General features: G+C 46.5%; 1 protein-coding gene across 1 annotated transcript; it reads right to left on the reverse strand.

The window, feature by feature from the left end:
* Positions 1-963: 963 nt before the first annotated feature.
* Positions 964-14,353, reverse strand: CDC25A (cell division cycle 25A; the record flags this gene model as incomplete). The annotated part of the gene is made up of 15 exons (XM_085320591.1): positions 964-3,429; positions 4,679-4,790; positions 5,096-5,226; positions 5,924-6,022; positions 6,104-6,166; positions 6,532-6,624; positions 6,940-7,089; positions 7,751-7,825; positions 8,522-8,653; positions 9,699-9,815; positions 10,786-10,887; positions 11,267-11,303; positions 11,452-11,487; positions 12,196-12,250; positions 14,242-14,353. Coding segments are annotated over 15 exons (1,455 nt in total), but the record flags the coding sequence as incomplete, so codon positions are not given.
* Between the last annotated feature and the right edge of the window lie 573 nt (positions 14,354-14,926).

Raw genomic sequence — 14,926 nt, forward strand, 5'->3', positions numbered from 1 at the left:
CGGGGCTCGCTTCCGCGCAGCCGGCGAAGCGGCGGCGCCCGGCTCCCGCAGCCCGCGCCGGGCTCGTCTCCCGGGGCCGCGCCACGCCGCGCGAGGCGGCAGCCGAGGGGCCCCGTTCCCCGGCACGGGGGCAGCGCCGGGGAAGGTCCGTGGCCCCCCCCCGGGGCCAGGTCCCCTCTCCCTCTCCACCAAGCTGGCACGGCTTCTTCTAGGCCACGGAAGGTGAAGCAATAGGAAAGGAAACGCTAAGCCCCGCGGCACTCAAGAGCTCACGGTAGAAGCTGATGAAGCTGTAAGCTGCTTTCAACATCAGTTTTAAGAGTGACAGATGGGGGCAGGAAAAAAAGCCGTAGTTCTCTGCTTTAGCCTCCAGTGGATTTGAAGTCACATTGCTGTAGTTTAAGCGAAGCTTTTAATTCTGACCCTGTTGTCGGCCACCTGCTCTCCATGGCCACGCTTTCTGCTGGAGGTACGGAAAACCTCCACACGAGCCGGCTCGGGCACTCCCCGGGGACACAGCCAGCAGTTTCTGCTGGCATTTCGGGGATCTCGGGTAGCAAGGCGCCGCCGCGCTCTCCCCAGCACGGGGATACGAGGGAAAGGGGCTGCTGCTGCTTCCGTATTCCCACGTCGGTGCTCACGGGAGCGAGCTGCTGGCGCTCCTCCAAGCTGCCACCCGGCCCAGGCAGGGCTCAGCGGGACTTTTCCGTCCATCGGCTGCAGGACATCATCCCCGACGGAAGCTCTCGGGGCACGGGCCAGGCCAGGGRCCTTCCTCCACGCGGTTCGGCTCCTCCAGCACACGGGAAACGCARGCAGCGTTTTTCCATCCCAACGTCATCCCGGCAGCGAGGACCACAAGAGCGGACAAGCGGCGAGTGTCAGCGCGGGGGCCGGCTGCACGCGCAGCGAGACCTTCTCCCGCCCCACCACAAGGGAAAGCACTCGAGTAGCCCAGCAGCGTGGAGTTTAAGTACTTTATTCGCGTAGCCTGCAGCAGCCTATCGCAACCGCAGGCCACTTCCATACAGACGCTGTTCAGAGACGCACACTGCTGCGGCGTGAACGCGGCACGCAGGAGAAGAGCGGGTCGGGTACAAAGCGAGGGGCCCCGTCCCCACCCCAGCACCTCTCCACGCACGTCTACAGCACGCAGACACRCCGGCTCAAGCCCTCTGTGCTGCTGGACCCACACCACAGCAACACCCACAACACGTTTAGCTTCCTGAATATCAGGAAGTTTGGAATAATTAGCTGACTTAAGAGACGTGGAAGTGCAACGGTAAAGCCAGATTGCTATAATGGTTTTGCTGCAGAAGCTGCAGATGAGCGAGCCCAGAAAAGAGCATTACGACTCAGTAAACAATCTCCATCTGCCTTTTTTTTTTTTTTTTTTGGCGGGAGGGTGGCTAGCAAGTTAGCTTTCACATAAAGCAACCGTCCACGAGGCTGCGCGCAAGGCTCTTGCYGAACGGATGATTTACCACTTCGGTTCAGCGCAATGGGACTTGCATCAAAAAGCAGTTGCAGTCACTCAGGCTCCTGCCTGGGTCGCAGGAGCGCCGGCCCTCGCGGCTGACCCACGGGCACACCACCCCCTCGTACCGCTCAGGCCTCCAGGTCACCTCAGGGGCTTCCACTGGGAACTCGGGCCCTCCGGGTGAGATGTGGGATATGCTTGCTGCCCCAAAGAGCAGTTTAGTAAACGTCCTTTCTGATTTAGCACTTCTTAGTTTTCTTAGTATTCAAAGTATTCAGCTTTATGAGAGGCCAGCAAAAATTGTTATTTCTAAAATCAGAATTCATTCAAGAGTTTAAAATTTATCTGTTCACTTCTGAAGAGTATTAACTGCAAGTCCTAAGAAATAGCTTAAAAATCAAGTTAAAACTCCACATAACCACCTCCATTGCAGTATTTTTTGACATAAATACAACTGCATGTAAGACTRGCTTGCACGGTATGAATCAAGCCACATGAAGCATCGAGATTTCTGCTAAAGTAGCAACCCAGCAGAGAGCCTCGGGGTGCACGGCCGTTCCCAGGCTGCAGCCCTCCCTGCAGGAGCACGAGTTTCACCAAGACATTTGCATGGGTGGAGGACAAGCTACCAGCACGCGGCTGGCCTGCCTCGTGGCGCTGGTTTGCCAGGGGAGCGTGGACCTGCTTTCGGTGGGTAACCCACAGGGCTCAGCTGGGGCATAGCATTTTCTCCTCCTTTCAGAGATTTCTTTTTTATACTTCCTGACAAAGGGACTTTTTTTTTTGGCAGAAGGATCTTCTACTACTCTGTAACTGGCAAACATCTGAAGTCAAACCCTCGGCACAGGAGCAGCTTCAGAGCAGCCTCAGGAGAGGCGTGCCAATGGGATTAGCATGATTCCCCAGCCAGATGCTTTACTGGGCATGTTTTGGGATAATACATAACCTTGAAKCAAGCAGCAGTAAACTGCTGTTGTTAAGGAAACCAGCAAGTGCTTTGCCACATGGTATTTTTGAGACCACCTGAAAATGCCCATTTTTGAATTAATTTCAGTTCCCAGAAATTCTGCCTACTTTGAAACTTCTTTAGAATAAAGCAATCTAGATTAAATAAATTAGGAGAACATGATACCTATGTACAATAAGCAGTTTTCCCTTAGATTGCCTTCAAGAGGCTTCTCAGTGTAATGCAGCAGTTGAGCTTTGTAAACCCTAACTGTGAAGAGCTACTTCCCATCTTACTTCACTGCAATGCATTATGCTACCAGAACCCTGAATCAGAGCTGCAGCTGAGAAAAAAAAAAACTAGAAGCCCCCTACAGCAGGCTGCCCTTTAGCAGAAATAAGGTTTGAGCACAATCCAGATGATTCTATTGCAGTGGTATTAGCTTCATTTGACTGTATTTAAATAAAATAAGGCATTAAAAAAATTTAAAACCCCCCAGGCACTAAAATATCCTGTTTACACCACATGCCAGGCTGAGACCCACGTACATGGCACACGACGAACTCTTCCCACCCCTCTGCGGGGCAGACTGTTGGGCAGTTCGTCTGTGGATGTCACAGAAAGCAAAGAACCATTTTTACAAGCGGATTAACAAAAAACATTAAGAGTCAGCTCTGAATCAGCATCCAGGTCACCAGGCTCACGCCTGTGAGCACGAGCGTAAGTTCCACAGTATTTCCAGTAAGACATCAGACGAGGAGAGAGCAGGTACCTGATAACCCCAAGCAAGGAATAGACGCGTCTCCCCTCCCGCTACAACCTTCCCCCACGACGGGGGGTCTTTGGCCCTTCGGTTCAGCCCTTAGAGTTTTTTCAAGCGACTGTACAACTCCCTTTTGCTCTTCTCACCAGCCCACGTTCGACTTTTGGTGCGAAACCTTTTCAAGTCTTCTTTGAAGTCCTCGTGGTGCATGGGCCGATAGCTCTGGGGCTCGCAGAAGCTCTGGGGAAAGAGAGAAGCCAGTTTCACTTCAGTGCATCACAGGAGCGACAATCCCTCCGGGCCTTGCCGACTCCGGAGGCGACGCAGCCCAGCAATTGTCACCGCCCACCAGGATAAACAGAACAGAGCCCATACCGAGTTGGGCTACAAGCAGTAGTTTCACACCAGAAATTCAAGAACAAAGCCAARAGATACTTAGATCATGGCTACACTGGAAACGACAGCTTTTAAGTGAATTCCCTCCCTGCTTGCGCTTGTGGCTCTCTCCCTAAAGTTTGACAGGCATCAACATATACTGCAAGCAAACTAAACTCTACCCTGCATTCATCTTTAAATGACATAGATTTAGGAAATACTTGTTTTTAGTCCAATCTCAGGACTCACGCACCAGTGCGGCCAGAGCATTTGATCCTGCCATCAGCTGTTCCATGCTGCCACCTTGAGGCCTTCAACCCTCCATCTCAGGAGGGCGCATCCAGCAGGGCCGAGCACAAAACCCGGGGGCGTCCACCACCTCACCCAGCGCAGCCTGCGACAGCCAAAACGCCAGGGTGCTCGGGATGCCCCGTGCACTGGCATCCCCCTCCCAACACCCCGAGAGGGACACCCGCCTCCTCCCCGGAAAACAGCRCGTGGCCAAAGAAAGGGAACAGCACACAGCCCTGCCCAACAGGCCACAGACCGGCCTAACCAGAACACTAGAGCAGAAGCCAAGTGATGCAAGAAACTCCGTCACAACACTAGAGAAGAGAGCCACTGGGCATTTTAGCCTTCTCTGATCAGAGGCTGAAAACTCAAAGCTCTTGAACTTCGCTATTTTAGTATATTACGAGTGTTCAGGTTTCCATTTGTTCTATGGCAACTGCTCTCAAGCTTCTCTTCCCTCCTAGTCTTTGCAAGCTGAGCAGTCTTAATGCTCCTTCTCTGGAGGCCATTYTGAGCTTTTAGCTGCTATAAAAGGGCAGAAACCAGTCTTACATTTTACTTGAGATACAAGTGAACAAAACCTTTCAGCTACAGCTCCAAGATAGCTCTGAGCTACAGAACAGGCTTAGAGAAGTAAAGGCAATTTCTCTACAAGTGTAGTTAAAACTTGACAGTGGAGAGCACTGTGAAGCAAGGCAGGAAGAGACACTCCAGGAAACCACTCTTCTCCGAGGAGAGATCTGATCTGGGACATTYAAGGTATTTATTATTTAAATACTATTTATTTTTTGTAAGTGTGAATGCAGAAGAGAGCATGACTTACACGACATCTTAAAAAGAAGTCCTTGTAACCCCCCTTCAGAACATACAATTCCGGGTAGTGGAGTTTGGGGTACTCATTACCCAGCCTGTCTCGCTCTCTCACAAACCGGCACCTGCAGCAGGAAAACATACTTAAATCTCATGCTTGAAATACGTTAAAACGGTGCTCATCTGCAAGCTCCCACTTCTTGAATTACAGCAGCAACCCACTGCCTGTTAGGAACGTGCTGACAGGCTACACTGGCTGCAGAGTTGTGGCTAATTGGCTTTCRCTAGCTAGGTACTGCAGAGCACCAGCCCATTCACTCAAACTTCAACACGGTCATTCACATTATGGGATGTGTCACACCCTTGCTTGCCTGGTGACTGATWAGCACAGCATTAGGTTCTGATGTAGGGGGCGTGTGGAGTAACTCACATTCGAGGACCTCGCTCGGAAGAAAATTCACAGTGGAACACTATTATCACTCGTTTGTTCTCCGATGGCAGGATTGGCTTCTTAAGCAAATAATCTTCCACATCCTCTTCCATATGAAGATTTACAGCACCCTGAAAAGGCAGAGTCACACCTGAGCACACAGGGTACASGGAGAACAGTAACAAACCCAGCCCACTCCCTTGCGAGCTCTGTCCTCRCTCTTTCCCAGAGCAGCTCTGGCTAACTTCTCTGGCCATTGCCAAAGACTCAACGTGGGCAGAACATTACAGGCAGTCTAACACCGTCTCTGGGGGACTTGGACCTATTTCAAGGGGTCGTCTAAACAGCTATAGGTTACGGATACTTAGATTTCACTTTTCCCTCTCAGAGTATTCCRGAGGGCCAGCCAGCTGGCTCAAACTTCAAGGTGATTCACATTATGTTTTGCACAGCCATTTCTTCTGTAGCTGAAGTCTGTAGTTTAACTGAAGTTTAAWATTCTAATCTTAAACCTCCCTAGATATCAGGATGCTGGGCAGAAGCGTCTTACATCTGCCTCTAGAACCGTCTCCCTACTTGCTGCACAGGTCACTTCCTCTGCTTAAGGAAAACTGAACATTCCTTCCGTCGAAGGAAAAGCCACCCGCTGAGCCAGGTGTGAGCCCAGATCCCAGGCCCCAGTGGGGCACTTAAGYACCTCAACTATTACTTATCCACATGGCCTTAGATACCCACTAGCTAAGAAGAGTCTCACAGTGCCAAGTGACCTCAGTTTGCCTTGAAGGCAGCTTCAGACAACTATACGTTGATCCTACAGGGTCAACATACCTTAATGTGGCCTCCTTCATATTCATATGGGTATCTACAATCAATTATCACACATTCCTTGATGAAGCTTGCAAACTTCCCAGTCAGCACGGACACAATCTACAAAAAACAAAGACTTCAATTGTTTTGGGGCAGTTCTTTTTCATAAAGAAAATTTCTTACTGTCCCTGGAACACATACCATTTCTGAGTCGATATATTTTAAATCTTGRTGTTTCCCATCCACAGTGTGGAATAAGTAACCCTAAAAAACAGACAGCATCTAACTGAGAAAATTCCAAATATGAACCACATATTTGATAGTACAGCATCCAGCAATTAATCACACAGATACTTTGTTGATAAAAATCTTTGTTTTAACTCTTGAACTTTACTGAAGAGAATGCCAGAATTCAGGGGCAAAGTTATTCTTTGGCTTCTATTCTAGAGACATTTATTTGTYGCTCTTTYYGAATGACTGAGAAAGAATTACTCCMTATCTAATCTATAAAAGCAGCTTCCTCACTGACAGCATTTACTAGTTACTTGTATGTACTGTTGAAGGAGGAAAGTGCTGTACTTGGCTTGATTTGAGACATCTCTACCAAAAGACAAAGTCACTTGGATTACCTTTGAGAAGTCACCAATAAGGTCTCTCTGGTCACTGTCCAAAATGCTCTCAATCTCTGCTGAGGAAGATTGTGTCCTTACCATTTTCAAACTCTAGAGAAACACAGATTAAATTAATACTGAGCACTGACCCTTTTCCCAGAGGATAATAGAAAAGTTCATGTTTACTCTGAAGTCCTGGCATATGACCCCCAAATTCTCTTTCAGATCAAGACAAAAACCCAGGCTCAGGTGCAAGCAACTACTCCACCAAGCCCCTGATCTCCCAGGCTACACACTGAGAGGAGTTTCGCTAGGTTAGCGGTTTACCCCCAAAAAAGCTCTCATTAATCTTCATAAACTTGATACTTGTGTTTGATCTGCTCCTAATCAATTCTGTGCTACAACACGGGGTATCAAGCCACCAACCGTTGAGTCTTCAGAAAGAGTTCCAGGCAGGCTCCTCCTCTTCTTACTCTTCCCGGGAGAATTCTCTTCCTGGGATCTCTCTATTCTTTTCTGGGTAGTTCTGCCTACACTGGGCRCAGATGAAGAACCAAACAGCCGGCATCGTTTGCCCTAGAAGGAGGGAGATAAGTTACAGTTCTCTGGCAAAGATTAAAGTTAGCCTCAGACTTTTGGACTGAAAAAAAATTTGGTCTTATGTAAGTCCTTGCCACTGCACAGTCAGAGCGGGACATGAACAGGAACAGCTAAATTCAGGATATACGTTAGTTTACACTTATTTCCTGTTATGCAGGTTGAGTGAGCTTGCATCAACATACGAGCAACATGACRTGCTCACAGAACGGTTTACATCAATTAAGAAACAATTCTATTGTCTGGCTAAAGAGCCTTTTGCCGAGTCTGAATCCTTTCAGAAGGCCTGGCTATAGGCATTCAAGGTAAGTCTACACAGAACATATTCAAGACATGTCAGCGAGTACCTAATAAAAGAAGGTAAAATTTTTCTTTTGCCTTTAGGAATACTTTTGTAAATGGGAAGTTTAAAGCCTAAATATGTGCACAGTGAGCACTGTTCTATGCTGACACAAGCTTCCAGGCAGATGGGCTTCAGAGACAACAGAATACTGTAGAGGTTTTATGCCACATCTTATTATGCCACGTCTTATTATGGATACAGGATCAGAGACAGTGTAGTTGCTTGTCTCAAGAGTGACAACAGCTGCCAAAACAAAGTCCCTGTATCTGCTCTGTTGTGCTCTGGTAAAACACTTACTCGATTGTCCGTTTTCCTCATGACTAGGGGCGCAGTCCAGAGGCTCGCCACATCAGATGGCATCTCCTCATCATTCTGAGGAAGGAAGAACGTTCATTCACATCATGGATAGTGACTGGAGCTATCTAAGGCTTCTGCACAGCTTAGTCAAACATTCCAGCTCAATTCAGCTCTCAGAGCAGTTTCAGGAATTACTTTCTCCCCTTCCACATACCACAGATGGAAGCACCATTTAAATGAACTACTAGTTCAATCAAAACCTCAATGAAACAATTAAATTGAGTTAAAAAGAATGGGAAGAAAACAAATCACATCAATTCCTTGATTAATAAGGATGCTATTCACGCTTTAAGTATCTCAAATTCAGCTAGAGAAACAAGTTTTCTGTTTTAAGTAGCCTGAAACAAGTACTATTACCCTTGCTCTCTTTCAAGCAGGCTTCGAAAGTCTGTTCGAATAGTTTTCTCTAGTAAACACAATTCAGCTACCAAAAGAGACAGCAGCAAGTATTTCCTTAGTTAAAGGCTGTCCACATCTCAAGTAAATCTTGTTGCCTGCAATAGGAAATAGCAAAAATAGGACTGAAACACTGGACGAGTAGAAAAAGATGACGAGATTAACTCATCTTACAGGACACGCTAGTACCTTTTTACAATTTTACTTATCACACTGACTTCTACTAGAACATACGTACCACAGACATTGCTGGCAGATCAGTCACGTTATCCAGAGCTGATTTTAAAGTATCTAACATATTTCCTTTGTACATACCTTCAAGTCTCGATCATCTAACAGTTCTAGGAACCCATCATCATCTTCACTTTCAGAAGAGTTTAGAGACTGCTGCAGGAAAGCTGGCCTGTAGTTCTCCAGGTCACCCGTGGGTACTTCTCCCGTGGGAAACTGAGACAAGAGACCTAGTTTTAACAACATTCCTTCTCTTTTCTTGTAGGATACTGTAACCACAGAGATGGTGCCATGTCTCTCACTGCACTCTAGAAAATATGGCAGTTATTCCACTACTTCAGATACATTGACTTGAGCACCCCAAACTGAGTTCCAGTACTTTTGTTTCACCATTACAGTACTGGAGTGCTTTAATTAGCYTGGTAAAGCAATAATCTCCTCTAGAAAGAGAATCTATCCAGTGAATGGGCGAGGAGAGAGAATGGTGCTGTCTAAGGAATGGGAATTACAGAATCACAGAATGGTTGAGGTTGGAAGGGACCTCTGGAGATCATCTAGTGCAACCCCYCTGCTCAAGCAGGGTCACCTACAGCACGTTAGGCAGGATCACGTCCAGGTGGGTTTTGAATATCTCCAGAGAAGGAGACTCCACAACCTCTCTGGACAACCTGTCCCAGTGCTCTGTCACTCTCAATTAACATTATCTCTGCAGTTCCTAAGCATGAAATCAGGAGTATAAGGCAGGATGAAGGGCTACCAAACTCAAGGAGGGGAGACAAGACTTAACTCATTCTATGCAAAGGATCCATCACATTTTTCAGTTGCCTTTGCTAAGCAACAGAATACGATCGTATTTTTCCTGCATGTCATATCTGGACATATGGTCCAGTTGCATCAGCACAACAGGTTTCATTGCTCCTAATGCTTATAAATGTCTACTTTATTGACAGCAGAAACAGTTACAAGCTAACTTCTATTCTATACTGATGCCCACAATCACTTGACTTTTTGCAGCATAAAGATCAACTCTGTATTGACCAATCTTTCCTGAATTACAGAATAATGTATGTTTTAAACTTCCTACTACTCATCAGCTGAAAGGGAGGAGAGTTTTCTACCCTGTCAGTCTGCCAGGCTTTTCTATTCAGCACATGAATTAACAGCAGTGCCAAGAACCACTATGCAATTTTTCTTCCTCACAGACAGCAGGTATGTAGAAGATTAGGCAAGAATCAGTTGCCAGGAATACTGTGGTACTTACTATCTGAGCTGGGGCTGAGCTCTGCCTTTGGCCGAGAACATCTTTTCCATCATGGGAATGGACACGCACAGAGCTACGAGAAACTGGCCTGGTTGGCTTCTTAAACTCAAATGATTCCTGAATTAAAAAGGAGCAAAGTAATYATTTCACCAAAATAAAACGCAGAAGCTGCTGGGATCATTGTATCATTGTTTTTCTACTTGATATTTTAAAATTAAGTTCCCTGCTGCCAACAGAAATAGTCTGAACATGAATATTTTCAAAGTAAAAACATTACAGTAGTGACATAATCAACTTTTCATCCTTTTGAAATTGTCTACARGCTTATGACCTTCCCATTTCTTTTCTCAGTCAGCTTCTCTGCAAAAGATATTATGAAGGCCACCAAGGCTGCAGCTTGGTCAGAACTGTATTTGCTGCTTGGTGACTGGCACCCTCCTCCTGGTTTTCTGTAGAAACCTGTCCAAGCCTTGCCGACGGCAAACCTAGCAGCAAAGTCTTATAGACCAAAAAAGGAAGACAACATTCACGCTGCTAACTGCAGACACACTCAGGAGCTGCAGCTCCCCATGCAAGCAGTGGAAAGAGATCAGGCGATCTAAGCAGCTTCCTGCAGGCGCCCCAGCAGCTGTCTAAAGCTAGCAGTACAAGTACATTTTCCCCACCGCAGTCTAAACAGTCCAGTTCAGCAGCATGAAGGAGGAGCTGCATAATCAAAGCCTTCAGAAGCTTGATTCACTGAGAATGGTTTAGCTCAGTTGGTTAGTGTGGTGCTAATAACACTAAGGTCATGGGTTCCATCCCATACGGGCCACTAGTTTGGAGGCYGGACTAGACGATCTCCAGAGGCCCCTTCCAACCTTACCAATTCTATCATTCTATGATAATTAGTTTGCAGATAGTATTTCAGTGCAAGTTCCCCCAAGGCAGGCTATGCAAGACTTTGATATGTTTAAACCATAGCCTGGCAGATAGTAAAAGAAAGCCTTTCCCASTGTACCTACTTGTGGAGAGCTATGGTAATTCAGCTTCCTTAATACAGCCTCTCATGTTATATCATCTCAGGAGAGAAGAAAGCAGCACTTACATTCTCCTTGTTTTCATCTTGTTCCGATAGTTGAAAAGCATCACAATCCAGAGAATCTGAATGGTTTCTCTTCAGAGCAGGACTGGAGCCCAGGAGCCTTTGCTACAAAGTTCATACAGTAATGCCAGTTCAGTATTGCACAATCACATTTTAAGCAAAAGAGGGGATAATAAAGAATAAAGTCTCTGTCTACAGACTGGTAGAAAATACATGCATAAGTCTTTAAAGCTGACCTCTCGGAGCCCAGGTACCAAAATACAGAGCTCTAGCTGCAGCAGAGTGACAACGCTACATCAGTGAAGTTTCACATCAACATGAAACACATTAAGTTAATGGAAACTCAATATTAAAGTTTATAAAGTACCATAGCAGCCGTTCTTGAAGCTAGAAAACTAGCAAGCTGTGGGATGTATCCAATTAAACAACACTTAACACACTGAATCCTTTAAAATTACCCAAGATGAATACCATCCACACTTACTGGCAGTGAATGGATCCTTCTGAGAGGCAGTCGAATGCTACAATGAGAAAGAACCAAGAGTTATTTCAACATTTTGTCTTTAAAGGACAGTAATATGAGGAAGATTCATTTGATTCAGTAAAAAGCTCTAAAAGCTGGAGAGGTAGATCTAGGCCAGTCACTAACAAAGGCAGCAGTATACTTACTTCAGTCTGCTAGATTCAAGAATTGTTTTCTCAAACCTGAAAATAAGTGAGATGCCKGCAGTTAATACCAAAGACAAATACAAGGTTGGTTTAGTGTACTAAGTCACGAAGTATTATGCTGAACAAGCCAACATACTTCTTGATTACACCGTCTTTCTCAAGTTAAAYAGAGCCAGCTCATCCCATGCTAGTCTTTGTAGTGGCCAGCTAGACTTGTTCCCCCCCCACCCAAAATTCTTTTCAGCATTGTTTAGACAAGAAGCTGGCTTAAAGGAAAAAAGCTTGGTAAATCAGGCAACAAGGGCATCTGTCCCTCATCCATAGGGGGAGAAGATCAGAAAAGAATCCAACTGAGAGTAGCAAATTCAAAGCCAAGAGCAACTGCTTGCTATCACTTAAGGCATATACAGGTAAAAATTATAGTTTAAGTGTTGAGTGAAAACTGCAACTTACATGCAAGTTGGTGCAGCTTCAAACTCCCGGTAAGGTGCCAATGTCATGCTCAAACAGTCTGGCTGGTACAACACATTAACTCAGACCCAAGACTCCTAAGTACTCTGGGACACAGACAAGACAAAGCCTAGCATCTCAAGCTGCAGTGCACATCAGCACACCCTTCTAGAGAGAAGGGCCCGTTGAACCGGGCCAGCAAAGGCAAAGCTGCTTCAAGCCTCTCATTAGCCTTCATTTGTTAATGGCGCAACTGGAACTGCCAGAAGTCAAGCTCAGTAAATGGTTACATACGTTTCCTCCACGATGTCGTCTGGAGTCAGAGGACCGGGGGAATCCAAAGCACAGCCTGCGGAAGAGAAACAGGTCTTTCTGCTGAGTGGTTTCTTAGCACCTAGGAAACATGAAGTATTGGACACTGCCCAGTCTGCAGCCTCATCTCAGCATGGAAGTAAACGGTTACAGAGATGGCCCAAACCGCACATTCGACCACAAATAATCAGATACTAATGCTGGGGGGGGGGGAGTAGTAATCTTAAAAATAGCTCTGCCTTTAAGAATATGATTCAGGACAGAATTTCATCATCTACTGCAGAGTACTTTAGGCTTACTCACTTACACATGTATCTTAAGTCCCCYGGGGATTTTATAATCCACATTTTTAATTATAGTTCTTCATCAGCAGAAGTTTTTAGCTCATCTCCCTCCAAAAGTGGTCAAAAGTCCCTTCTGCTAGTGTGCTAGAAACAACAGCAAGCACTTCACGAGCAAAAACAACACAATATAACTGAATAGCATCTTCTAAGGAGAGTCAAGTATGAAGCCTACTGAAATACAGATTCCCAAGGAGCTTCTGACAAACCCTAGCATTAGGCCAACAGCTTACCAGAATACACTGTACGAGCACCGCAGTACTTGTTGGCACATCAGTGACTACGGTCTAAACAACAAGTACAAAGAATTTTGTTGACATGACAGGTAGTGGTCTCAGCACAGCAGAAACCTTAACCACAAGTATTTTGTAAGCACTGCAACAAAATTAACTGGAAGCAGGAAAAAAAAAAACTCAGAAGGGCTGCTGTAAGTTCTAGCAGGCCTAAAAAGCTTAAAACCTGCTTTGGAAATAGAAGGAGAAAAAATTGTAGGAGAAAGAGGTACTAAACTTGTTTTCTGTCACTGTGTAGTTTGCCAATTATATTCACATTTTACAAGTCCATAAGGTTCTTCTGAAGGCYGGAGTCCCATGCACAGCCAGACTGCTACATAAATTCAGGCTGAAATACTGATTTCCATCACTGAGGTGGCCCAATAAAGTACTGGAAGTTTCCACGATTCTACAAGTCATGGGGTAACAACATATTTCATTTCACTGATGCAACATCTCATCTGAAAAGTTACTTCTGGACAAGTGTCAGTACTAAAATGCAGTTCCCCAGATTTCAAGTTAAACAATCAGCTGGTAAAAACAAAACAAAAAAGCCACAAAATAAACCCAAGCCACAAGAGAAACCCTGTCCAACAGCCTTTGAGTGTGCAAAGCAGGTTAGCACAATTTGGGTTTAAAGAGAGAAACCACCCAAAGACAACCTGCTCTAGAAGTTACTGCCTTCCGAAGGGCAAAAACTCGGTTCAGTTCCATTCAGCGCTGAACGTAGCTATGCAATGGATCCYAACAGGGAATGATTAAACACTGCCGTCCACAAGCCCAACGTGCAGCTACAAATTTCTGTAAGCCAGTAAGACAACACAGACTCTAGTGGGGCTCCAATTCACTAGTGAAGCCTGTCGGGGGGTGGCTTTGGTAGTATTCACCTCCAGCTGTCTGTATGCCGAGAAAGACTGATACAAGGCACTGACCTATTGCCATATACAGAACAAAACACCAACATAAGCAGCAAACAGTACTGACTAACGCCACACCGGACTGCAAAGCGTGGCAGGTCAGCAGCCACATCTTACGGTCATCCCTGAAAATAAAAGCAAGTCATCTCCAAGTGTTCCAGTGGAACCAAGAGCAGTTGCTTTCCAYGCTACTTCTGTTGCTAGCGTATTCCGGGACGATTACAACGCTCCAGATCACAGGCTGYGCAAGGGTAAAGCAGGAGGGAGGTATCTGCATCCCTCCCTCGAAGAGCCTAAGAACGAGAAGCGGCTGCAGGGATTACAAGTATATAGTATTAGTTTCCTCTCCAAAACCTGGAAACTGCTCACAGTAAAAGGCAAGTGAAGAAGAAATCACAGAATCAGTAAGGCTGGAAGGGACCTCTGGAGATCACCTAGTCCAACCTCCGTATCACACCCCACTCCGTGCTCATTAGCTGCTAACTGGAAAAGCCATACCTGAGTCAGTTGATTCCGACGACACTGTTCTCTGCAAGCCGTTGCTACTCTTACTTCCCAGAACTCGTTCGGAATTATCGTGCTGACTGTAAAGGAAGATCAGGTTCGTTGTTTTGAGTGTTCAGTAAAGTGAGGAATAMAACCTAGCGGTGTATGAGCGCGAGAATACAACACAAGGACGTACGATACTTGTTGGCTAAGYGAAAACCGCTGGATCCAAGCCCCGCTGCCCTTGGGGCTGTAACCCTCCCTGGCAGCCACAGGAGGGGGGCGCGTACCTCAGACAGGTCAATTCAGAAAACGTGCCAGGCTACAAATCTAAAGATAAAATAACAAACACGCAGGGGACCGGTCCGAATTGTTTGCAGGAATTCCAGGAATCCGAAGGAGGGAAGGACCACAAGGAACGCGAGTGATTAGAGAGATGAGACTGCTATAAAAACAGCCCCAAAAGGACGAGCCCCAGGGGGGCCGTCAGGAGCAGAGGGCAGGCCGGGGCCCGCAGGGCAGGGCAGCGCAGCGTCCGCGTGGGAAACCSCGCGAGGTGGACGAGGACCGGAGGGAGCAGAGCTGCGCCGGGCAGCGGCACAGCCGGAGCAGCGAGGAGAACGGAGCAGGGAAACCACAAACAGAGCCGAGCAGATAGAGCTGCGTGTGGGGCGGGGGCCGCCAGCACTGGGGCCCC

This window comes from Rhea americana, unplaced genomic scaffold (assembly GCF_003343005.1).
Source record: "Rhea americana isolate MKP2758 unplaced genomic scaffold, rheAme1 scaffold_642, whole genome shotgun sequence".
NCBI classification, from domain to species: domain Eukaryota; kingdom Metazoa; phylum Chordata; class Aves; order Rheiformes; family Rheidae; genus Rhea; species Rhea americana.